Here is a 27,030-nt window from a genome sequence, read left to right as displayed (position 1 = left end):
AGTGCTTGGACAGGGGGCAGTTAGATGCATACCTTAGGGAAATGAGAGTCATGTGTGGGTCCTATCTGATTTATACAGTTTGGTTTTATTTTTTTCCCTAAAATACCCTTCCTCTTTTATAAAGCACAACTGATTCCCCCACCCCACCCCCCACCCCCAACACACACACCAGACACCAGCACAAGGGGTAGGAGGGCAATCTACTGACAAATATCTATTATATTGCTGGTTGATACAGCAGATGAAAACCTTTTAAAAAGAGGGTGGATGCCAGGTTTTGATCATTGGGAGAGATGGGTAAAGTCTTTCCTTAAGTTTGTACTCATTACCAAAGTGCCAAAAAAGATATTCTGAACTGGGGAGAACAAATGCTTACAGTCAAACATTTTAAATCTTCAAAGCCCAAACCAGAGTCTGTAAGCAATTAAAGTTCTGGGACATTAATATTTTTTGACCCTGCGGAAAGGGGCAATCAAATTCCAATCACGTCTCAAAAACATCTGGACAAATTTGAGCAAATGATTTTTCAGCCTTCCATATATTTCTTTAAATTACGCTGTCAACGGGACAAACCGCGTCCTCGAGCACTAAATAAATGAGCGCCGCTGTTTGGGCCGCGGCTGCAAGAGAAACGTGCAGGCGCACGCAGTGCCGCCCACTGCAGGCCTGAGCCGGCCATAAAACACCAACAATATGACACCGAAGCCAAAGACAGGAGTAAATCAAATAAATAGAAAACCCACTGTAAAAGTTCAAATGAGCTCTAGACCTAAATTTAGCCAGAGATTTACTATTTTCCCCTCTGGAGTTGTAGTAAATTTTACAAGTCTGTGGAAGATGACAAACAGCAACGTTGGAAACGGAGTAATTAGAGCTCTGTGTAGAGATGGGTACACGTGGGTTTTATAGACACCCTGAGCGAGCACACATGGCTATGTGGCTACGACAGGGAGATAGATGTGAAACCCAGGCAGAAATATGCACCTTCGGATCCAGGGAAGAGCTGGAACGAGAACTACTCAGAAAAGATCTGCCTGACATTCCCAGAGAGATAAAAGAGAATTGTAAGAAGCCTGGATTCAGATTAACAAAGCCATTTTCCCCAGAGAGAAGAGACCTGAGACAAACCTGTAGCCCATCAACTCTGCCCACCTTGCTTGCCACAGGCTGCAAATGCTACTTCTAGACAACCCTCTGGATTCTTTCTCTGCCCCTCCCCACCACCTACTCCAAAGTCGGGTGGCCCAGCCAGCTGGGAGTGAGATGAGGGCCCAGAGTCTAATCACTCACTTGGTGGCCAACAGCATATTCTTTCGGGAGTGCAGGTCACTCGGGTCTGTGTGCTGCCGGTTCAAATACTCAGAGACGGCTTTGGCGGGAAACTCTGTTTCGCAAATGTACCCAAAATCCCGAGCTAAGTGAACAGCTTCTCCTGAAAAAGACAGCAGTGAAAGTAACATTCAGTGCCCAGGCCCTAAATATCCCAGGGCAGGAGACATTCCCTTGTCAACTTTGTTAGTATTTCCAGAGAAGGCCAGCTGTTGGAGCCAAAAGCAAAGGTGAGAGATGCCTAAAGGAAAAAAATGATTCTGAAGCTGTAATTAAAATTGGTGGGACCAACTTTGCTCCTGCCCCTTTTTCCTGCCTCTCCCTGAGCCAAGTCCTAGGTAGACATCCCCTGAATAGCTAAGGGGTCTCCTATATCCCACTTTTTTTGTCTTAAGGGAAATGTGCCGATAAATTCAAGAACCACCTTACAACTGAATCTGGACATGTGGCTGGACATTTAAGCCAGATCCCTCTTTCTTTTTAAAGTATCTGTTACACTTGCTTTAAATAAAACTTAAAAGTCACCATTATCTTGCTACAATTGTATTACAACAAATATATAAAAACAAGCCTATGTGTATAGATGTCCACATATATTAAAGACTATATGTAAAATGTATATGGAAAGAGTATTTCTATCTGCAATGAAATAATAATTCTCCTTGTCACTTTTCCTGCTAGTCAAGTTTCAGGTTTCCCCACTTCAGAGGTTCCTTCATCATCCTCCTACTTCAGGACTTTTCACTGCACAAAGATGACACAGCAGCTACAGAAAACTGGGGTATCTAAGGTATTACTCAGCTTATGCGAAAGCCCCTTTCAAGTAAAGCATTATTACCCTTTAAAACACAGCCTGTTGGGGTTCAAGGAAAGATCCCAAACATGAAAAACAGATATGTTGAAATACACCATAGACCCCATAGCTACATTATTTTTAAAGAGGATGACTTACTTTTAATCATTATTATCATAATAACAAAAGACTTCCAGCATGGTGCTTACAAGGAGTCACAAAACTAAAAACTGGCAAACAAATGTTGGAATTTTAGTGGGATTTCCAGTTTCCTCCCTTCTCCACTAAAATCCCTATCTTGAGCTAAGGTTACCTTGATTGCTTTTCAAAATGAGGACTATGATATTAGCAATTCTCTGAAGGGTAAAATGTGAAACTTCCAGGCTGAGAGTCAATCACTAGTAAGTGTGGTCTGGAAATTCAGTGACTCCTCCCTCTGGAGGGTGTTCAGGCCAAGCAACTTTGCCTTAAAAATGGCCAAGTATAAGGCCTATAACTATAATTATTAATGGTTGCTACTTAAATATTTTAATATTCCATCTTGTAAATACCAACTCTTTACAGAAGCGTCATAATATTGCACCCATACAAATGGAATTAAAACACAAGACCTACAAGCTAGATGCTAGAGAAAATTCTGCATCTTCCTCCATTAGGACCATCTGACTATATTTCATATTACTTTCCACAAATTTAACTGCAGATCCTCTTGTTCTAGACTGTGTAGATGATTTTGTTTATTACATACCATCAATATCATCCTGAAACCCAAACTGATGAGCAAATTATAAGGTGCTTATTGCAATTATCACCCTTTAATTCACAACTGATGAATCTACATTGAAGATAACACCGGACTCCCCTACATATTTCCTCACCCCTCCTCCCCAATGATAGCTAGGGGAAGCCCTAGCTATCATTGACCTTACTAAGCTATCAATATTTCAATAACAATATGTCCCAGGTAGTCTGCAGATTTGGCCCTAGGAGTGACAAAAGTTTTTAAATAACCATTAGGGGTCATGAATGCAATGTGTTTTCTACTACTGACAAATTCAAATCTGGCAAGGTGAAGGGGTATAGAATGAATTATTGCTTAAAGAGTTACTCTTGCAAGAGTTCACATAGAGGATGTCCTGCACATGGCAGCAGGAGTGACCCCTGCTTTGGTTTGGAGGCTGGACCTGAGCACTTTTCAGAGCACTTCCCTTGTCCTCTCTACAGCTGCTGGCTTCCTCTAACTAAAAGGACCTTTGAACCTCTCTCAAGCAGACGCTTGACATCCAGCTCATAAGAGCACAACAATCACAATGATTTCCAGTTAATCATGAAATGTGTAAAATGTCAGCCTCCAGCCGACAGTTAAGCTCAGCCACTTCGTGAAATGGCCACACGTCTTGCTTACCTTCCACCAGGGAGGTGAGTAACGTGACATTTGCTGCTTTGCGCCTGCCCGCGGGTAAATTCAAACCGATTTTTTCTAGCCTTTCTCGCAAAGATCTCCCCCCATTTTTCGATTTGGCTCTGAAATTGCAAGAATTAACATTCTGATTAACCTTAGAGTGTTCCTGAAACAAAGTTTAGACTTAGCAATCTAAAGCCCAGTGGAGCTTGAAGAGGTTTTAACTTGAGGTTAGCACATTTTTCCCCCTTCCTTTTGGTTATTTGCTGATAGTTTGCTGAGGTTTGCTTAATTTCTGCAATACAGAGAGTTTTTTTTTTAACTGACTTTTCTTTTTTTATCTTGTAAGAAAATAAAAAAAAAAAAAAGGATACCAGATGGGAATAATTAGGTGTAGGTTATGGGTCTAGAGAAAGTAGAAGCTGCACATGCACGCACGTGCATGTTGCTTCCTTGTCAAGGAGTCAGTGAGGTGAGCAGAAACTGGGCAAGCATAACCTTGCTGAAAAGAGGGAAAGAGCCAGGTGGCTCAGAGAGGGGAGCACGCTTACTGCAACAGGTGGGCTTTGTGAGGAAGGGGTCAAGAGTTGCTGTATATGGTGTTATGTTAAAAGGAGAGGGCAGACTGAAATATGAAATGGTGATGATCATAATAACAGTAAGGCTAACATTTTTAGAAGTGTAGTTATGTGATAAGCACTTTATATTGATTATTTTACTTCATCTCAGCAAGTTTTTATACACAGGCTTAATGTTCAGGGGTGATCGAAAACTTCCACACTCTGAGGCTCAACGCACTCACTTGAAAACTGAATCAAAGGAGGTCAGAGCAAGAGGATTCAAAATGAGAAAGTTCCTGGGTCACACTCTTAATTTCCCCCAAGATTCTCCTTGTATGTGCTAAAGTATGGACAAAAGTACAAGTAAAAATCCTCAGTTACTATAATCTCTTTTGCTGTACATACAGTCACTTTTAGGAAAGAAAAGGACTGTCAACCCCCAAAACGGGTTATCTTAGAAAGTTTTGCCTCAGACAAAGTCACTTTCATATCAGGGACACTGCCAAAGTGTTCAGGCATTGGCGGGGACTTTAAGGGAGGCATTACATCTTAACATAAAAGCCACATTCTCTCCCATTTCCATGAGGAGGAGTCAGTCTCTGGGCTATGGAATACTGTGAAGCACCTGAATGGCTCCAAGGAATACCTATAAATACTTCTAAAGTGGTATTATTGCTATTACTGGTGGTGGTGTTATTGAAGGAGGGATATCAGAAATTTAGAAAAAGAGTTTATTAAACTGGGTTACGGTGCATCAGCAGGTTGAAAGACCAATTTCACTGGGCGCCAACTGCATTTAAAACACGCAAAAGAGAAAGAGTACCCTGGAGGTATGAAGAGAGTTGCTTCATGAAACTTATGGGGTTTTTTTATGGGGGGTAAGGGGAGATGTTAGTTCCGCGTTGTACTCAGGCTAGAGAATGCCCCCTGAGATGTCCTAGGGGTGAGAGGGAGAGAGGCGCCAGGCGCAGGGCCAGGAAAGTGAAACATTCCCAGGGCGGCAAAATCTGCGGTAGAACTTGGCGGCGCGGGCAGGCCTGGGTGCAAGGGCACCAGAGTTTGTGGGCGAGCACGTGGCGGCAAGCGCGGCGGGCCACCTGGTTGCTAGGCAACCGCGTCAGCCGGCAGATTGGGTTTTGCTGGAACCTTCTCCTCCCTGTCCAATAAAAACTGGTGTTTTTTTGTTTTTCGTTTTTGTTTTGTTTTGTTTTGTTGGTTTTTTTTTTTTTTTTTTTTGGTGGTGGGGTTACCTTCTGAGGACTCCGCCGAGGAGAGATGCATTGAGGCATTCGGGGGGCGACAGCCGTCTCTGAACTTCTCCCACAGTTACTTTGTACTTCGAAGTTGAACTGAGCAGAGACAAACGGCCTGGAACGGAGCAAAACACCTCGCCGGTGTTGACAGACATGCCTCCCAGGAAGCCATCTTTATTCATCATTAGAGAAGTCACCGATTTGGGAGGAACCGGAACTAGAAAGAGAGAAAAATTGCCATAAAGGTGACAAAGTCTCGATCCTGGTGACAGGTTGATAGAATAAGTTTCTGTGTGAGGCCACTGGACAGACACCAAGTGGAAAGCTGAGGGAGGAAGTGTTTGTTCCAGTGGGGCTGCAGTGTGTTCAGAGGGCTGTAAGACGGCAAAAAGAGACGGCAAAGCCATACCTCCTCTGGAAACTTACGTCGTGTGTAGACATATGAGTGTCATTTGCTACAGTCCTGCTCACTACACAAATCAAGATATCAAACAATCCAGAGTTTGGACTGTGCTGTGAACCAGGCAAATCCTATTCCATCGTGTGCTAACTCTGTGACCTTAGACACCTGATTGACTCTCTCTGAACCTCCTCAGTTTCCTTATCTGTCTCCTGAAGATAATAATGCCTATCTCATTTGGTGCTGAAGTCTGATGGTGATTATCACCATGCAGTGATATAAAATGGTAATTCCAATGGAAACCCCTTCCTCCTTTCCTATTGGACCCAGATCTATGGTCATCACTAGAAAGGATAATGAGGGTGGACCCCATCAGATACTATGCCCAAGAACAGACAAATAATACCATTGAGCTGGGGAGTTGGGCCCAAAAGAGCTGCTCATCTCTTTAAAGTGGGCCCCATTCTTCCCTACATCATAACAACAGATTCATTTAGAAAGGAACCCAAATGCTCATCTTCAGTGAAACCAATTCTGCAGTGACATGAATTTTGTTTACAAATTAAAGCACCGGCTGGTGATTGTTTGGAGCAGTTATGATTTACAACAGGTGCCCTGATCAATCAACCAATCACTCTAATTCATATGAGCGGCGGTCTTGCCTTGCCCCAGTTGTTTCATTTCAGCAAGTAATTGATAACAAACCGCACTCAAGGTATGTTTTATGCAGAAGTTAATAAGAGTTGACAGCTGGTTGCCACTGCTACCCTGGCGCATTCAGCCTCTCCAGCCTGTATTTCTGCTTAATTGTGTTTCAGTGTCATCTGCATGTCAGAAAGAGGCTAGGCTCAGTGGAACCAGAAGGCTGGGAATGAGGAACAGTCAACCTCCCAGTTCCCTGGCATTATTGCCCCTTGGACTTCACTGCTTAAGCCCATTTTCTTTATGTAGGTTTTACAGGCCCCTGAACAGGTGACTATACCTCCTGACTTTCCCTGTAACTTTGCTTCTTCCACTGGGATATGACGCTTCCAAATCTTCATGGTATTTGTTGATCACCAGTCCAAAAAATCTATGGAAACATGCATCTAGTGTGGAAAAAAAGAGGTTTCCAACACTACCTATTTAATAAAGTCTATCTCACTCTGTAATTGTGTGGGGGAAAGATATGCTGTTTCTATCATCTGGAGCCTAGAACCCTATATATCAAACAAGATGCATAACCTCCCTTCTATGGAACAGACTAACCAATACTGAGTATTTCTCTAACAGTTTATTCTCTCTACCACAGATTCCAGTATACAAACCTCCATAGTTGTTTAGAGACTCCTAAAAGCCAGGTTGGTCCCAAATCTTTTATTTACTATGAATTTCATTAGATCCTTTATAAACACCTTGTGGAAAAAAGCTTTATTACAGGAGTGGATGAGGAGACTAAAGCCTTCCCTGGTAGGCATTTTAGGATCTATAGATCTGTCCACAGAGCCCAAGACCTTGTCCCAGATGGATGAATGATGTTGGCAACAGAGTAAATATTCTGCACTGTCATGGGGTGGGGACAGGGGATATAGAGAGGTGTTTCTTCTTTTTGATTTCCCTCATTTTCTCATCAGTGAATCTGCTTCCCATTTAAGAATGAATCAATGAAAAGTTGAAGTGTGAATGGTAATCAAATTTGAGTAAAATGTGAACTTAAAGTCCCCTAATAGGTGATTGGTGGGGGCATCTGTCTTATTCTTCACAACAGTGCTGATTTCCATAATTCAGACTCAGAGTGAAGGCATTATAAACAAATAATTGACAATCATGGGAATTAGCATTATGAAAACTTGGAAAAGTTCATTTTCCAAAATATAGATGACCCTTTGTAATTTTAACATGGTGTGAATTATAGAAATAAATTATATAAAAATCTCACCTCGATACTCAGCAACATATTTATCTCTAAATACTATTTAGAATATTTTTTTAAATAACAACAACCAACTCCACTAAGCTGAAAGTACTAAATTCAGTTCCTGCTTCCTACAGTGGATAACCAAATACCCACTGAGGACTGGACTCTTACCTGCTTCTCCCCATCCCAGAAGCTAAACCTCTGGAAAAGCTGGGCCTTTTAAAGAAATGTTATAAACCACCCTGTAATTTCACTATTGTTAATTGCCTGATTCACCTGACAAGAGCTATTTCCTTTGGGGAATGTATATTGCTCCCTGCCATGGGTTGAATACCTTTCTGCATATACATTATCACCTGCATATCCCCAATCCAATCAGCTTCTGTTAGTGCACTGCCCTCTCTGGGAAGGGTTTTTTTTTTTTTTTTTGCTCCCTGCAGTCAAAGCATGGACAATGTCAGAAGATGTGCTTTGGACTATATTTCCATTTTCTAATTTAAGTATCACAATTGTGTTCCTAGCCTCCTATCCTCATGTTCTAAACCTCTCTCCTTAGTATTGGTCCCCTAGACTAGATCTGACACATTTCTTGTCCCAGCTTTCCTTTAGGTCCATAACTCCATCATCAACTACTTTCCCTTCCACTTTCACACCTGCTTAGCTCACCTGATTAACCCCATATTTTATTTTCTTTGTCTTTTCCCTTCTGCTTTCTTCCAGTTTATCAATAAACCCAGCGCTCAACAGGGCCCGGTTGATTTGTTAGTAATTATGAGCACACTGTTCCTGCTCATGGAACCCAGAGATGACTGAGATAAGTTTAAAGCGACAGCAGGAAATAGTAAGGAAATGGGGCATGGCGAAACTCAGCATGAAGCTTTCAGTTCTTTACATGTTTACAATTTTCTGTGCATATATTAAAAGTATTTTTTTTCCTCTTCAGTTCCCAGTTGGGTGTCAAGGCCAAGTTCTGGATGTAACACCCACAAAACTCATTTCCCCCCATTTTTTGCTGCATTATGTTGGGGAGAAGTAAAAAATGGCTAAAAGCAGATCAATATTTCATTAACATGGTTGGAGTTTTAGTTAAGAGAGAGGAAAGAAAAATGATTAGAGAAAATTTTATTCATTAGTGGACTATAGCTCTTTAGAAGAGCTAAAATGTTAATAGGCTAGCTTTTATTCTCTACTCTTTAAACTTAAGCGTGAAATTATAGTTTTGAGACTTTTGTGTTTGATTGGATCTGCTGGTGAGGAGAAGGGAAGAAATGGCCCTATTTAGATTCATGGGGTAAGTCCCTCCGAAAGGCACTCTTGACCTAAAGATGTAAATGATGCTGGAAACAACCAGGAGGCTTAGCATTAATTCAAAGTGGCCCCTGAAAGTTAGCACTCTTTCTCTCCAGCAGAGCACCCTTTCCTCACATTTGAACACTTTCTCATGTACCTGAGCATAAAATTTTATTCCACAGCTATAGCGTGTGTGTAAGTGTGCGGACTGGAATTGTGGAAAGAAAAATAATTTCCACAAATAAAGCAGGGATATTAAAAAACTCAAACATCCAGTATTGGCATCTTGTAGGGACAGAGTCTAAAAGGCTAAGAGGCTGGAAACTGAGTTGGGTCTCATCACTTACATGGTGTATAGGACCATGAGAAAGTCATTTATTGTCTCTCTCAGTTTCAGCACTTGGAGTGTTGAAGAAGAATGTCTAATCTGCCTGACTTTGAAAGAGTGGCTGCAGTGTTTCTCAGGGTCTCTAGTTGATAAATAGCTATTGGGATCCAAGTCCACCCTGGAAATGTGAACTTTTTCCTTTTGAGAGGAAACTCATACCATTCAGAAACTCTGACAGACTCTCAGAGCATTTTACCTTCTAGGTCAGAAGAATCCCAACAGAATCAATTGTAACAGAAATTTGGCAATTTCTTTACTTCCCATGAAAGAAAATCCACACCAATCAAAGTGTTTATGTGGGGAAGGGGCCAGAACTAACGGGAAAAAAAGTGGAAGAGAATGGAGGTTGAACTGAAACTAACCAAACAGGATATCCCTAAGACCAATGAAAATGCCCCACAGTCACAACATTTGAACCTTGGATTCCAGCCACGCTAGCCTTTCCAAGAAATCCCAGCATATTTTCTGCTGTCTAAGGTGTTAAACAGATTGCACAGTGGCCTCTGATTGCACCAAAAACTTTTTTCTTAAAGTTTAGGTGAGCCTTTTTCTGAGTTAAGCAATATGATGGTGGCAGTGATGATTTTTATTAGCTGGGTACACCCTCTTCCTCCCCCCAGATTTCTAATCTTAATGGAACTGAGAGTTAAGAATGATTTTTTAATGTCTCGTTGGATTTTTAGACTGTTAATGTACCGAATCCTTCTCATTATTACTTTATTGATTGCTCATTGACCAGCCCCCTTCAAATCGTATTAACCACCCTCTGCCGGTTTAGATTAGGAGAGTTTAAAAAGCACCTTTCATTACTCTCCCCCCCACCCCCACCCCCACCCCCACCCCCCGCCCACTTCTGCCATGGAGTTGAGACTAGGCAGCTTAATGGGAGCTCTAATGGGGCAGCTAAGAGGAGAGGGGCCACGGTCCCTGCCGATTGCATTAATAGCTCAAAGGGGGCCAATACAGAAAATTAGCCGTAAACGAGCTCTGGAGATCTTCAAATGAAAGAGCCATTTATCACGCTGGCTACCTTCACTCCACTCGTTTGCTCTCTCTACTGGGAACAACTCATTTCCTCTTAACTAAATTACTTCAGAAATGTCAGCTAAGCCCAGATAGCAAACATAACAAGAGAGGGAGCCCATAATCTATGGGATGATATAAACACAGGTGAAAAATTAGACTGGTTAAATTTTAGAAGGGGCCTTGCCATAATTGGAGAAAGAGATATAGAGATAGAAACATGTATCATTTATGCCTAAGTCTTCCAGCTTCATAAACACAGGGTCAGAGACCCCCAAACCTAGACCACTTGCCAATCTTTTATTAATGAGGTAGCATTTTTTTTATCTGCCTAAAAGCCCATTAGAAAATATATTAAGAAACTATGCCTTCTTCCAGGTGCTGAAATGTGGAATGTTTAGTTCACAAGACTTTCTCACCTCTGTTACAGAATTAATCTCTTGGAAACATCTCTCATAATTGGGGAGATGATGAGCAAAGACAGGAGCCTAGGGTGCAGGGAAGGGGCCAATGAACCCACCACAACTTTAAGTGGCTTATAGTGAGTTAGAAAAGTAAATCAACCTTGTATTCTTGTTTTGCCTATGGCTCTCTAAAGAAAAAAATGACGTTAGGATCTTTTCTTAATGTAATAAACCAAATATGTCAAATATTAAATAATGGAATTGACCTACCATTTCATCATATTCATACCACACCCCCGAATCAATTAAAGTAACTGGGATGCTACTTAAATATTTTAAGCTGCACATTTTTTAAAAATCTGCACATTTGGGAGGACATAAAATGTACTCTTGTGTTTCCAAAAACAGAACCATCAACTTTAGTCGTCATTCTCCTTTTCTTATTCCTGGAGACAACCTTGCACATCGATATTCACATTTCACTGACAAACATATACAAGCTCTGAAACCAAAGCATCCCACATCTAAGAATATCTCCAGCTCTGTTTTGCTAGGCAAGCTAAGTTACAAATATTTTTATTGGACCGGCTATGAATAACATTTCTGATTGGTCATCTGCTGGGCATGTTCCCTTACCAGCCCAAATGATGTTGCTAGGATACAGAACACTGAGCTAAGTGGTTCTAGCTTTCCATGAAAAGGGAGGAGGAACTAAAACAAACCGAAAAAAGCCAGTGGAGAGGCTCCTCCCCGACCCCACCCTAATCAACCAGCAATTAACAGAAAGAAGAGACCCAAGATAAAATGGGAAAAGTGAGCTGTCAGCACAGTTGAGAATTTAAGCACCGAGCCTAGGTGTCCTAGCAAACCCAAAAGCTGGCATTAAAAGCCAAAACAATATTATTTAAAGACAGAGAGAGAGATGTTTGAAGCAACCATTGAAATAAATAGTTTTGCCCCAAACCTTACTATACTTCGGGATATTCATTCCAAGGCCCAATGGCATCTTTAGTACAGCTTCCCCCACCTACCTTTCAAAGCTACTCTTCCTGCCTTTGTAAAAGAAGACAATTTAGAATACCTCACCCTGTTTGGAATCCTTATTCCACAACCCTCCTACTATCCCATTTGAGTCTGGATGAATTACTTCCCAAAGCATTTTTTCTTTTAATTGTTTTTGTTGAATGTCAAGTGGCTCAAGTGAATCATAAATGATTGAAAGCTGGGGATTGTTGACACTAAATATAGGGACAGAATTTCTCCAGCATCCATAAGAACGGGTTACAGTATTAAAATTGTATCTTCAAATGCCAGTTCCTGTGATAATTAAAGATTGCCCTGTTTACACATTTAAGCTCCTAAATGTGTGGCATGTGAGTGACATTCAGGCCTTTCAGCAGCTACACTAATCGCCAGAAATTCTCTCAGTGACTGTCAGAGAAGTGGAGAAAAAAATTAAGCAGCTGCAATACGCCCAAAATGAGTTATTGTAATTACATTTAATTAGTTTAATTAGTTAATTATTTTGCTTACAGCTGTACAAGAGACTGCAAACATTTGTTAATATCACATGCCCTTTAACAGTATGGGGTGATTCCACAGTCACACTAAATCATGAATGCATATGTAGGAAGATTTAGAAATGTGCATAGGCTGTCTCAGCTTCTCAGGATGCGCATATTTAGCAACACATTTGGCACAATGAAAAAATAAATAAATAAAAAACAACATATAAAACATAGAGAACTGGGAACAAAATTACCACCAAAAAATCAAATACAAAACGAAGAAAGAGCTGTCTCAATAATGTAGGATTTAACTCAGCAAACTCCAGTTATCATTGAAATAATTGTAGCACCTTCTTGAAACCAGTGTTTACCAGCCAATTCCACACATGATAATAGCTCAATTATTTAAGATGTATCGAGAATGGCTATCAAATATGCCATAAGAAAAATTGCAACAGTCTGTCTCACTCATCTGAGTTTGTGTCTGAGGTTTTCATTCTCCCTTGCCCAACTTCCGTCTTCCCAACATGCCCTTTCCCTTAGTCTGACAGCCATTGTCCTATGATTGTGAACATTTATGTCTTGTCAAATAATGAATTCCCCCAAAGTGAAAACTCATCATAAAGACATTAATGCACGAGAAAACTTTGCTTACTTTTGGGGGGAATAATCCATACCTTTTTTAATGACAGACTGGTCCAATAGATTCATGCCGCTGTTATTGGCATCTTCAACTGACTGTGAATATAAAAATATCACTATTCAAATTGACTGGATATTAAAGAATTGTACACATAAATCATGTTATTCCAAACTGGAACTTCTGTTATTTCCATTTATATTAATTCACAAAGGGCTGTTTTATTATTATTATTACCTCCAAATCGACATAGAAATGAAATTTACTCAAATTATAAATTTTTCCAATGGAAGAAGTGGAGAAAGAAAACTTTGAGAGACATCTGGGAGCAACATTGGTTTAGTTATTATATAAAACATAGATATTAGACAGATAAACCTTTATATTATTTGCTCTTATGAATCGTAAAAATTTGGCAACAGCTGACAGATTTTCACCAATATTAGTAAGAGCAATTTGTGTTTTCCATTCTATCCCAGTGCATCTTAACCCCAGAGCCATTTTACAAATACATAATAGTTTACATTATGGGATTTTAATTAAAGTCTGAGCAATTTGGAATGGAATGCAAACAGCAACACATAGGAACATGTTTGCAAGCCTCTAGGACTGCACACCCATTACAGTCCATACACGTTCCTGTAGACTATGAGCTTCTTGCTGCACAATGACAATCTCTTGGAGGAACCTTCACAATTTACCCTTCCTCCCAGCCCTGCTGATGCTGCTTCCCAGCAAGGAGCACACCTGCTATGAAGGCAGTAACTACAGACAAGCAGACACACACAAAGGTCTAGATCCTCCCAGTCAGTGCCTAGGTAATTGCAAGGAATGTTCATCTTCCGTGCCACAGTTTCATTCCAGAGAAGGAAAGTTTTAACTCTGAGCACTGGTAGCACTTCTGAGAGGAAATAGCTGTTGGAGCAAGTTTCTTACTGTCAGAATACACATGAACAGTTCTGGCTGTGCATCCCAGGGCGTCCAAAAGCAGTGAGTTCCCTTTCTCTCCCACCAAGAAAATAAATACTAGGTCTTTCTAAAATCTACAACTACTTTCTTGATCCTTCAAAACCTAAGTTGGGACCAAATTGTTACCCACTTTATAGAGAAGTAAAAAGCAAAGGGCTTGAGAGTGAGGAGGTGTTTTCACAGCACTCACACCCACTCATGCTGCATCCTCAGAGAGTGAGTTCATCACAAGAAAAAGACTGTCTACCCCAAACAAGCAGCACTTTAGAAATGAGATGATCTAATCGTAGAGGGGGCATGTTGATTTGTTTCTTTTCATTTTTAATAGTCACTCTTTTGTTCTCAGAAAGGTGAGCAAAATTGTTATTCTCTATAGGAACTGTTTTCCTTGCTGCAACATGCCATGCACATCTTAAGAAATAGTAAAAAGGTGTTTTAAAAATATTTCATGTAAGTTGTTCATAAATCCTCAGGGGACCCTGCCACACACAAACACACACGATTCACACCTTTCTATGATCATGTGTATACAGTGACAATGTTTCCAGGCACGACAGAAATATTCTCCTGTGCCGTGAGCAGCCAGACCCTGACTTACACTGACCTGGACCCGGGAACCCCCACACCTTACCCTCACTCTTGTACGTAAATATGTATAAACGCCTCATCAGCGACGTGGGGTAGTTGTGGTAGTTAATGAGAAGGCTCTTGTCTGATTTTCTATCTAATTACGGCCGCCTGCTGGGTTTTTGTACAGGATATTCACGCAGCATGCTGGCGCTTAATCGTCACAGGGAGGATCGTAAAGATTTAATTAGGACTGCATGCGGAAGCGCAGAAAAACAACTCAGACTCGTAATTACTAGACTTCTTTAGTTAAAAGTGATACCAGGGGTTGCTTTAAGACACTCGGGTGTGTTTGAGTGTGTGTATGTGTTTGGGGGGGAGTTGACTTAACATCCTTATATGCTCATATTCTTGGGTGCTAGAGGTAATGGGAGGTAAGAGAGCAAAGGTGGGAAGAAGAAAAGAGGTGTACATGGCAACTAAACAAATCCCAAACTAGGTGTCATTTCACTCCCTCTGTCTCTCTCTCTGTAGGTGTTTTCCTGAGTTTTTAACACTTGTAGCCCCCTCCCCAACACCACACACACACACACACACACACACACGCACGCACGCGCGCGCATGCACAATGGGTGAAATGTAGCATACCCAGAACCCAAACAGCGATTTGCTAGTTTAATAGCCCCTGTGAGTAAATTGAAATAGAAATTGACAGGGTTTTATAGTTTCATTTAAAAAAATATTAGAAGCATTTGGTTAATTAGCTCTCCTCCTTCTCTTCTCTCATGGTGGGGGCTGTGGCCCTGAGTGTGTGCATCTGGGTCACACAACAAAACCCTCAACCCATAGGCAGGGCAGCACCCTCAGGGTCTGCCTGCTCCCTGGCTCAGGGGGATCTGGAACACACACGAGGTCCTTGAGATCAGAACAAGTGACTTTAAGATCCAGGCCTAGGCACTCTCTGGTCTTTTTAAAGACTGGACCAGCACAGGCTACCCATTCTATAGCTGCAGGGAGTGTTGAAATCCCGACCTGCTTGTGTAACTTTAGCCCCCGTACCCCAGATCCCTAACTCAGAAAGGGATCCTTCTGTATTAAGCAGATGAGTGGAAGCCTCTGGATTCGAGGCTCTGGTCATGGAAACATAACCCCTGGTCTTTGTCACCTGCCCTGCATCAGTCAACTTCACCCTGGCCTCAGGAGGTCTGTCATCACTGGGGAGACACAGAGCGTCCCTGTCTTTGCTGTTTCCCTCTAGGGACAGGAACAGGGTGTGTCCCTTGCACTACAGGGGTCGTCCCAAGAAGATCCTGAGGACCTCCCGGCAGGTGATGGGATGTGTTTAAGCAGGGAAGGAACAGGGTGGGGTGGGGTGAGTGGGGAGCCTGCAAGTGCCCCTGGTCTGCTGCCTGCTGCTTTTCTCCTTTCAGCTCTCCACCTCTGTGGTCTGTATTCCCAACAGCAACAACTTGGCCCTGAGGTACTCTGTTCACACAAACACTCTAAATCCTTTCCAATGCTTTGACAAGACTATTCTCCCAAATACTGATCTGGCCCTGTTTTTCTCTCAGACTTTGCATTTCACCAAACACAATAAACTCACTCAATTATTTCTTTAAAAACATTTAACTAAAGAAATCTGCTCCTTGTTTTGGGGGAAAAATTCCTGAGTTCTTCGCTAGAGTCACTCAGCCTGCAGGGTGGTGGTGACAGGACCGGCATTAGCATCACCAACAGTAATGGTGATGAGTTGATCTACTTTCATTATCCAGCACTTTGAACCATGCTCAGAAAGGTTAATTTAAAAACTTTTCCCCCCGAGACACATATTACCCCATGCATTAAAAAAAAAACTATTAAATATTTCCTTTCTCATATGATATTCTGAAATGAGCAGTATCTCTAGACAGGGACAGTCAAGCTCAGTTAAATCAACAAAACCATCATTACTCTTATTACTATCGGTAAATCCAGCCACAAATCAGGTAATTCCATCTTTTCTAAAAAAAATAAATAACTGAATTTCTTTTAAAATAATAAACAATCACAGACCACACAGACAGCATTTGATGCTGTCACCACATTTTAACTGTTTAAAACTATTTTTTTTTTCAGCAAGGTACAGAAGAATCACTCATGCACCCTTTTCTCTTTCCCATTTTATTTTCCTTTACTTCAGAGGTATGTCAAAGGATGCATAATAAATACAACTAGGACAATGAAACTGAAGTGTCAATTACATACCTGTAAACTATACTTATCTTTTCTGCAGACTATTTAACTTAGGGTGAAAAAGCAGACCTGCTCAGAATCACCCAAACAATTTTTAGGAATAATTTCTTTGATGTTTCTTTGTTTAGTTTAACCAAGTATTCTCAACCAAATCAGGCTCCATTGTGTAGACTGCAGATGGGATAGTGGGTGGGTAGGGGGAGTGTTTTGAGCCTTTTGTTTTAAGAAATAAACACGTGATGCCTCTCAACTGGGATGATGGCAGTGGGGAGAGAAGAGTGTTAATATAGGCGGAGGCCAGGAGAGGGAGGTGGAGAATATTACACTACAGTCACTTAATGAACCAAAAAGTGAAAAGAATTTCCAAAATGGTATCTACCGTCATGTACTCCCAAAGTATGGCTTTCTGAGTTTCTCCTTCACATATGTTCTATTTCTCAGATGACGACTGCAACTCTATCTTGGAAAAAAAGCTCTGTGGCTTATGAGACATCCAAGGCAAAACCTGGCTTGGATGATCATAGCTCATTGTCATGCTTAGCAAAATCTTTGCACATCCAGCAGCAACCTCTGGAGCTTACAGAGGCCCCTGGACCTTCAGGCTGAAGCTCTAGCCTCTAGGCAGCCAGGTCTTCACCTGTCAAGTCAGCAGGACAGCCCCACTATGGGGTGTGTGTGTTGGTAAAGAAGGGGTACCAAGCTTGCTTCCACAAAGCACTAGAGAATATGCAGGAGATGGTAGCTGAAGGCAGGACAAAAGCATTCGCCTTTATTCTAATAATCTTAAGGTACCAAAACAAATACATATTTCTCTTCTTCAAGATTTAATTTCTCGTGGTTTGGATTATCATAATTAGACCTCTGGAAATCGCCACTATAGAGCCATACATACAGACATACATAAACAGTTCTATATCACTGTCTAGTCCTGTTCTAAACATGGGAACAAACTCCCCAAAAAGAGACAGAGCTGCCCTCTCCTGCCCTCCCCCCTCCTGAAGCATTCCTTATTCGTGGTCTTGTTTGTTTGTTTGTTTGTGGTTACCTGGACGTCTTCCATGCCGGGATGGCCGAGGCCGTGCAGCGAGAGGCTGTCACCCATGCCCGCGTCCAGGCCGTGGTGCGCCGAATGCAGCAGCACGTCCGGCCGGCGGACCGAGTGGTAGTCCCTCCGGGGGTCAAGGCCCGAGAGCTGGGGCAAGGCGGCCCGAGGCTGGGGCAGGAGAGATCCGGCTTCCGAACCCACTTCTTGCCGCTGTCGTTGCCCCCAGGGATGCTGCTGGGGCTGGTGCAGTGGGTTCAGGGAGTAGGGGTCGTTGACGTGGGAGTAGGGGTCCTGGCTCTGGTGGTAGGGGAGCGGCTGGTAGGGGGGTGGAAAGTAGGGCGGCTGGAAGTCCGACGACGGGGTGTGGGACAGCGGCGGGGCGCTCGAGTAGGGTCCCTGGGACACCGAGCCCAGCTGGGAGAGCCGCGAGCTGTGGCTCGGGACACCATCGTGCCGGTCCTGGGAGCGGAGAGAGGAAGGGACAGAGAGCGAGAGAAGGAGACAGAGAAAGAGAAAGAGACAGAGGCAGAGAGAGACAGAGAGTGACAGAGAGGAAGAAAAAAAAATACAAGTGACAAATGGAAGAGCCCGGCTTTTGTACGCTCTTCCCGGGACAAGGGAAGCAAGGATCTGAAACTTAGACCCCCCCCAAGTTGACTCAGAGGGCCACATGATTTCAGCAATTTCAAACCCGAGGCTTGGGGAGAAAATGGGAAAGGAATCACCCACTTTAACATTTTAGCCGCCTTTTGGGGAGTGCAAAGCAGGCAAAAGGCAGGGGTACAGGAACAGTTTGTATGGAGGGAGATTCTAAATGCCTTAACTAAAATTGTAGGAGTCTTACATAAGGTGCTTGCTCCTCTAGGTGTTTTTAATTACTTTTTTCTAACTCTTCCAGAGGTCCAAATCACAACAAATAAAACTTCATAGTATTTGCTGTGCTACTCCCCCTGATTAAAAACCAACTTCTGCCTTCGCTGGAAATGCAGCTGGCTGATCAAGAGGTGCTTTCCACACAACCCGATCATTCCGCGAGCTCCAAGGAATCAGCCTGGTCTGAGTTCCCCGTCACTCCTCCCTCCCCAGGAGAAATTAAAGAACTTAAATAGTATTTCATTGAAATGGATCTCATTCGAAATCATATCCTAAGCCCATGTTGAATTAAGTTGAGTTGTGGTTCACAGGAGTTATTTCTAAGGCTGTTTTTCTATATCTAATGCTGTTATACTCAGGTTGTGAAAATGAAGGACCTAAAGTTGGGGTGGGGGGAAATAAAAGCCCAGACAACTTATTCCTGGTCCTATCTGGAGTGTGAACTAAGTGAAAGAAGAAGGGGGAGGTGTGTATACGGGGGGGTGGACTTTGTTTCTCCCTCTCTTCTATGGAACTCCCCATGGTTCTTTTTGCAGAAATAGTCACCTAAATTTCCAAACTGCAATGGCAAATAAAAAGTTTTTCTTTTTGACCTCTCCCCTCCCAGCTGACTCATGGAGCTCAGACGGAGAACACACAATGCAGAGAGAAGCAGCTGCAGCCTCGTCCAATTATGGTGCTAAATTACCAAGCCAAAGGCGCTCAAAGGAAGACAGAGAGAGACAGAGAGTGTGAGACACACACACACAGAGACGCAGAGACAGAGAGACAGTGAGAGGAGGGAGCATGCAATTCTGGTAACACGTGAATCCAAACTCACCATGGATGAATAGGTGTGGACTAACATCTGGAAAAAAAAGCCTGGTTACTGCTCAAAATCAAACAATGATTTAAAAAAAATCAAGGAGTCCAGCAGAGAAGCGAGCTGGACACAGGAGCTGAGCTTGATGTGTTTCCAGGACAAGCCATCAAAAAAAAAAAAAAAAAAAAAAATTCACTCCCCCCCCCACCCCAACAAGATTGGCGATGCCTATCACACACAGACAGAACTATTCATCTGTCTCTTTGCTGTCTTTTTGGCCTCTTTTCTTCTGTCGTTCTTCGGGGCTCCAGATGCAGTCCTCTTCCACCCGAAGCTGGGCTCAGACTGCTCGGGCGCCCCTTCCTCCCTCCGCTTGCCTACACCGCCTCATAATAATTGATATTCATGACTATTAATATTACACGAGTACTTTAAAGGGAGAATGGAGGACAAATGGAGCGTGAAGCAGCAGCGAGCGCAGAGCTCCCCTACTATTGTAAATGACGTTCATTCAGTGGAGAATTACTAGATGTAATCAGACGAGGGGGCTGGCAAAGGCAGACTGGGGAAAAAGTTTAGCAGAAAAGAGGCAGAACTTCAATTAACTGTGCCGGGGACACGAGTAAAGCAGCCCCTGCTCCTTTGGACAAGGCAGTGAGGGAGAACAGTGCCGGGAGGTTGTATAGAATGGAGGTGTCCTCCTACCTGGAGAGAGACTTTCCTAATCGGAGGAATTGATTGCCCTGGGCGCTTTGTGTGCGGATTACAAAAACAAAATAAAAAGGATTGCTTCATCATTTGGAGGCGAGAGAAAAGAAAATTGGTGGGCCTGGTTATTTACAGTGACTTTTGCAGACTTTTGCTAAATGTGGAAGATTATGCTCATTTGTTAAAGGACAGACGCGAGATGTAGGTTTTTCATTCCTTGTGCTGCCTTTTCCTGTTTAGTGCTCACATAGTTTGCGATTTTTACCTCAATTTAAAACATAAGCCATCAATCTTCAAATACACTAAACTTATCCTTTCCAGGCAAAGCCAGGGGCAACAGAAAACCTTTTTGGATGTTTCAGGAACCCGTTCAACTGGCCTGACTGCCATTTCTGTTAAAGTTCAACCTTAGTCCAGACTTAAATAGGCTCCTTCCACCAAGCTGCGGATTCTGTTTTTTGAGCAGAAAATTTAGGCAGACAGGACTACCTGTAATATTCCCTCTCTCCCTGTTTCTTTCTCTCTCTCTCTCCTCTCTGTCTCCCTCCCCCCTTTTCTCTTCTCTCTTCCCTCCCTTCCACTCCACCCCTCCCTCTTCCTCTCTCCCTCCCTCCTTTCTTCTCTCCCTCCCTCCTTTGCCATTTAGCTACTTTACTTTCTGTAAAGAACGAGCGTTACCCTGGTTACTTTTTAGAACCCACTGAAATGCCTCTACATACATATACCTTGAGCTGTTTTCACCATGGCCCCATGGCTGCTAATGTCATGCCCACTTTGGGTGCCAATATTCTTTAGGACAGTTCTAGCGCCTTCGACTCTACCATTATCCCGCCTGTTAAGGAAAGAAAAGGAGGCCGAACCGAAACAATCCCCACCAGGCGCGTAGGCGCGGCTCTTGGTTACAGTCGATACACAACCACAAAGAGGAAAGGAAAACCCCAAGCATCATTCAGCAACAAGACGAATCTCCCTACTCTGCGCTCTCGCGCGCTCTCTTGCTTTTCTTCCTCTCCTCTCTTCTCCTCTCCTCCTCCTCTCTCCTACACACCTCCATACATACACCCCAACTTTAGGATTCAGGGAGGGCAGTAGGTGTGGGCGCCGGGCGCTGCCTGTGGGCGCTCGTCGGAGCCCGAGTCCCGCAGGAGCTTGCCGGCCGCTCCTGTGAGTCGCCCACTCTTAGAATCTTCGAGGCGGCTCCCCGCTGGGCTTTCAGGAGCTGTCCCGATCCGGAGGAGTCGCGTGTCTTTCTCGGCTCTTTGGGGAGCCTCTGCGTCCCTCCACCTTTCGTCCGACCAAGTGGCCCACGCCCGCCACCCGGGAGTGTGCTTGTCTTCCTCCCTTTTCTCTCCAACTTTTCCTCTTAGCAATCTCCATGGCCCGCTTCGCCCGTCTCGACTTCCCCCCTTTTCTAACTCCGCTTCGCCTTTCCTTTCGCCTTTCTAAAGTTTTTATTTCCTCCCTCGACGTCTCCGCAAAGCCTTCGCTTCCTCCCTTACCCCGGCAACCACATAGGGCTGTCCCAGGCCATTCCGTTCAAGAGCGAGGCTCCGCGGGCTTCCCGGTCCCCAGCCCGGCCAGCCGCGCGCCCCGCGCCTAGCCCGCCTGGCCCTCGAGTAGCGGAGCCGCCCAGCCTCCGCTTCAGCCCTCGCCCGAGCCAGAAAAGGGCATTGGCGAGCGCGGCCCCGGCCTCGGAGGCGGCTGGCGTTCTCCCGGCTGGGCGCAACTTCTCCTGTCGCGGAAGAGTTGAGCGAGACTCAGCGCTAGAGACCCGTGCACATTGAACGTGGGCAGAAATTTCTGTGAAAGATGCCCAAACAGGGGGCGGCTGCGTCCTCTGTTTGGACGCACTGACGCTCAAGGAAGCAAAACACAAGAAAATAGAAAATAATAAACTGCTACGACTCCTTCGATTTTGCTCTATCCATCCATATCTCCATCCGTCTATCTACCTCTTTCCCGCTAATTCTCTGTCCTCTACTTGGAACCATTTGTTATCAATTTCAGAAATTTTATTGAAAATAAAAATTAAAAGCCCGAGTCTGTTACAAATGAGGCTTGAAAACCCAATTCTCTTCCACACTTAAAACGAGAAAAGTCCCTGTCTTTATCAGAATCTCGATTTTCTCTGACAGCATGCCCACATTCAGTAGCACCACATTCCCCATCAGAGCTCAAAAGGGTGGGGTGGGGTGGGGGGAGGCGAAGAAAAGAGAAAGAAAAATAAAATAAATAAAAAAATTCCTAAATTAAAGTTGTCAGATTTCAACCTTAAAGTCCCTTTTCAGAACAGCGAAGCCTCCCCTAGCCAGCTTTTCTAAAAGTTAAAGGAAGATGAGAAAACCGACCGGAAACCTACGAGTAAATAGCTTTAAAATACATATCAGTTGGGGTATCAAGAAGCTCAAATTCTCTATCTGCAAAGCTCTAAGATGCATCTGGGGATGTCGACTCACCTCATAGATATCTTCGTACTTGACATTCTCCACGAGCTTCCAGAGCATGATGGCAGCCTGGTCTCTAGGAGGTGAGTGCATTCATGTGAGGAGCAGATGTCTGGCTTCTCAGGACTCCGCTGTCTGTAATGATCCATCTATAATTGGAAATGGGGGATACACACCAAATCCGACGCTCCTCTCCCATCGCAACTTATATCTGTTGTCTCAAACAATAGGCTGGACAAGTAAGCCTCAGCAAAGAGAAAAAACATTATTGCACACACAGGAGTTAGATGCAACCCACAGACATATATATTATAAAAATCATAAACCCGTATTTACACCCAGACACCCACATATAGTTATATAAGCACCTCTGGGTCACACAGTCTGCAGACTCCAAATGTGCATTTAACAGAGAGTTGTTCAGGGTAATTAATATAATATATACATTTTAAAACCTCTATATCGAAAATGACAAATCATTGTAGCCACTAACTGAAGTCTTTGCAATTCATAATGAGAAACTAGGGGCCATCAGTCCCCTATTTTCTATGTAGATTTTAAAGGGGGACCATTACCAAGATTTTAAAACACAAAAGCTCCTTCCTATTCATGTATGTTCTGGAGGAGAGTATTTTGAAAGACTGGATACGGGGGATTTGAAGGACTATCTCTCTGTGTTGATGGCTACACAACTTTTTTTTTTTTTTTTTTTAACTTTATCTCTGTCACCGTAGAACAAAAAAGCTAGCCACCATTGGTGACCATTTCTAATATTTTCTGGTCGTTTTGCCTAAAACCTTTGGAAACTTAAATACACCTCAGTTTGTCCTGCTTGTTATTTTAGGTGTTGTTTGTGTGCATTTTCAAGGGATTCCATGCACCATTCCTCTTGGCTGGAGTCTCCATTTTATCAAGTTTTTTTCAGATGTTAGAGGCAACATATGCACACATACACAAAAGGTTAATTCTGAGCCTTCTTTGCAGAGGCAAAGGACATTTTATGTTTGCATCTGTTGTGTATGACTTGTAAGTGGTTTTAATCATGGAGAGTCAAGAAATGGCCACCCGAATCTTTGAAAAGGTTTAAGCAGAATGTCTTCAAAGAGATAGTGAAAAATATTTTCAGGCATGTGGAGTTTTTTTTTTGTTTGTTTGTTTGTATAATTTTTCTTACTAAGGTGATTCATATAGTTTTTTAAAAAAGAAAACATCATCAGCAACAAGAACAATATTAACCAGACTTCGAAAATGGGCACCTTTTAAGGCGCAGGGATTCTGAATTTTGTAATGAAATGAATACTCATGTGTTCCCCCCTTTCCCATCCCCTCTGTTTTTCTACTCCCTTTCAGGGTTCAGAAAGCTCCTCACAGCCGGGAACAGACGCCCAGAAGAGGATCTCTGCCCCTGGGACAGAAGAGAAATGCCAGGAGGGACCGAGGAGGGATGGGGCAATTTGGGGTGGAAGTTATTAAGCGTGGTGAGAGTGAATCTGCAAAGGGTGATTGTCTTTAAATTCAGGACTGCTGTATGCAGCTCTGCGCGAACAGAGATGGACGCTCTTTGAGTAGAGGGCTCCGGACAACCGTGTTGGACGTCGATTCCATCAAAACCAAGGAGAAGCTTCACGAAGTGCAGAATAAACAATTCTGCAGATTTTTAATTTAATTTTTAAAGATAAGTCAAAGGAAAAGAACACAAAGAAGGTGCTTCAGAAGGAACTTCAGAAATAAACCCTTTATTTCCGGTTGAATTTTTTTATGTTTTGTCTTTCTGTTTCTCCTCTTCCTCCCTCCTTTTTGTTTTCCTTTTTTCTTCCCTTCATTTTCCTTTTCCTTCCTTCCTTTCTCCATTCCTTTCTTCCCCTTTAAATGTTAACCTTAAATCATACACAGTCTATACAGATTTTTCACTAGGAGCATCAGCAAAGATATTCTTCTTTGCTCTCGGAGCTAGTTAGGAGATGGGAAGGGATTCTTCCTGATATTATTGTGTGTTGAGACTAGAAACGGGTTCCACACCCCCTGACTTCTAGAACTAAAATCAGTGCGAGATCAATACTCTGAAAGATAAATATTATAGACTTGGAAATCCAGATTCTCCAGACACAAGACATTTCATTAATGGAAATAATTGTTTTCTCCCTTTCAAATCAATAATTCTATCATTGTTATTACCTAAAGATCATTACAACCCAAATAAAATGCATTTGGAAAAATCTTACTTTTTTTTCTCTAAATGCTTTTAACAGCTTTTAATATCTTTTTGGTATATTATTGCCTAGTCTAAAATAAATAAACTCTGAGATTTAACAAAACAAAACCTGCAAGAGATAATTTTATATATAAATTAAAATATATATAATGTATTGTGTTAGTATAACTATTTTATAGCCTTATATATGAATAATTTCAAACTTTTCATATGTAATTTTATTTTATGCTAGTATTAGGTATTTTTTAAAGTGGAAATAATCTTGAGATATTTGGTTAAAATTTAAGTTATTTAGGAAACCTGAAAAATAAGAAATCTGGTTTTATTAATAATGAGATATAAACCTAAAAATATACACATATAGAGAATAGCCTTCAAAATACATAATCATAATTAAAATCCTAGTTAATTTTTTAACGTGGGCGTTATTCGAAAAATTCTAGACATTACATTGCAAGGTAAACCGTTCCCACGGAGCGTTCAGTCATTGAACGGGCAACAGCGCCCTCTGTCGGAATTTTGTAGACGCAAACCCTGCAAGGCCCCTTGATTTCTTTTTCGGCAAAGGTTTCTTTCCGTTCTTGAAAACCTGTGATTTCTCGAGAGGAACATTGTTAAAGTTCACTTCTTATGATATTTACTAATTTTAAAAACGATCGTTCCAGCGTCTAAAAAGTTCAAACGCCAAACGAACAATAAAAGCTCAGCCGCTACGGAGAAAATTTTTCTTAACTTGAACCTACCTCTGTTGCTTTTACTTTCTATTGCCTTTCGAGTTATCACCCAATCACTTGACGTAGGGAAAAGATTCCCGCAAGAACTCAGTAAATGGAAACACAAAGGCAAAACAAACTCTGGATTTGAAGGAAATTAAATGAGTAGAATATGCATTTTCCTCGTTATTTTATCTTGCTTTATGTCCGTATTTCTTTTTCAGGATACGCACATGCTCGCCTAGGTGGAACGGCGCTGGAGACATCCCAGATAGTTAATACTCGTGCTTTCCTCTTTCATTTATATTTATTTCAGTTTAAAACAGCAAAGATATTTTATTCATACCCTCTTTTTTCAGCCTCAAATAGAGGGAATAGTATTCAGTAAGTGTCGGAGTATAATAAAAAGCAAATGCACCCAGCATGAAGCCCTCTGCTGGTGATTTTCGAAGTAGGTTTAGGACTGTTTTTTTAAAAATGTAACAGAAAAATATCATTATTTAATCAAGGTCAACTAGGAGCACTTTCATGTCTTCTTTCATCTTTCTTCTAAAAATCTAATTATGAATTATCTAAATTTATTTGATTTTCTTCCTTCCACTAGTCCTCACCTTTGCACCCATGGGTTAAGACTCCATGAGCTATCTTCCTTTGCAGATGCCCACTGTACCACCTTTTCTTTTTCTATTACACAATCTCCCTGGGTGTCCCCTTTCCGTCTACCCAAAACACAAAAATAATAAAGTTAGAAAAGTCAAGAATTAGAATTATTGTGTCAAGTTCGCACCCTGGACTTTCTCATTCTAGGTGGTGGGGCAAGCTATTTAATAGCCTGAGGTTCAGTGCACTGAACTACAAAATGGAAATGATTGTGAAAATTTATTAAAATAATACCAGGGGAAAAATACATGTGGTACTACTGCTTTGTAAACAATTTAACTTGTTATCATTGTCTCAAAACACTGAGGAGGGGGTCAGGAAAGTGGAGGCTTCTAACAACTAGGGCTTTGCAATAAGCTCCTGGTTAGAAAGTGGAGGTGGGAAACACAACGAAGGTCTTCAGACTGTGTACTCTATATACTCAACACTTTGCCCACAGTCTCATGATGCTGTCTTCCTTCTTTCCTTCTGAAGTTAAGAAGACAGTATTTTTGGATCATTGCGTATTTCCAGGGTTATTTTTTATAGTCTTGGATTTGTAAGTAGGCAAAGGAAAGAAGAGAGGAAGGAAAAACTGTCTTACTTCAGCATCCTCAGATATTGCCCACCTTTTACCCATCAGAAGCATTATTGTCCACTGGGTTGAATAATAAGACATGACATCCATATAACAGATCTTGATAAGTTAAAAAATGATAAAACATGACAGCTCCATTTTTTATTGTTGCAGTCTGGCTCCTTATTTTCCTACCATGTTTCTGTCTTGAAGCTTTCTAGTGATTTTATTTTTTTGAAAGATTCGGTATGTATTTTTATCATCAATTTGGAAACAAAATGTTGTTGAATGTCTGAAACTACAATTTAAGCACCTGCCTTCAGATTTATAGGGCTTTGATACCATATAGGTTTCAGTGACTT

At 42.2% G+C, this 27,030-nt stretch overlaps 1 protein-coding gene across 2 annotated transcripts in view; it reads right to left on the bottom strand.

Annotated features, from left to right (window-relative positions):
• TFAP2B (transcription factor AP-2 beta) overlaps positions 1-24,244 on the bottom strand; it is a 30,272-nt gene extending 6,028 nt beyond the window's left edge. Inside the window, exons 1-6 of one of the 2 annotated variants that reach the window (XM_003897726.5) lie at positions 22,540-24,244; positions 17,701-18,159; positions 12,925-12,985; positions 5,335-5,554; positions 3,528-3,646; positions 1,291-1,432 (exon numbers count right to left, since the gene is read on the bottom strand). In XM_003897726.5, coding sequence (XP_003897775.1) covers positions 1,291-1,432; positions 3,528-3,646; positions 5,335-5,554; positions 12,925-12,985; positions 17,701-18,159; positions 22,540-22,620 — 1,082 coding nt within the window. In that variant the 5' untranslated portion in view covers positions 22,621-24,244. Of the gene's footprint in view, positions 1-1,290; positions 1,433-3,527; positions 3,647-5,334; positions 5,555-12,924; positions 12,986-17,700; positions 18,160-19,393; positions 20,634-22,539 lie in introns of those variants that run through there. The other variant, XM_021937364.2, reaches the window with a different exon arrangement.
• Positions 24,245-27,030: the final 2,786 nt, after the last annotated feature.

Source organism: Papio anubis, chromosome 6 (genome assembly GCF_008728515.1).
Source record: "Papio anubis isolate 15944 chromosome 6, Panubis1.0, whole genome shotgun sequence".
NCBI lineage: Eukaryota > Metazoa > Chordata > Mammalia > Primates > Cercopithecidae > Papio > Papio anubis.
The sequence above is the reverse complement of the archived record's forward strand: the minus strand, read 5'-3'. Positions and strand labels throughout refer to the sequence as shown.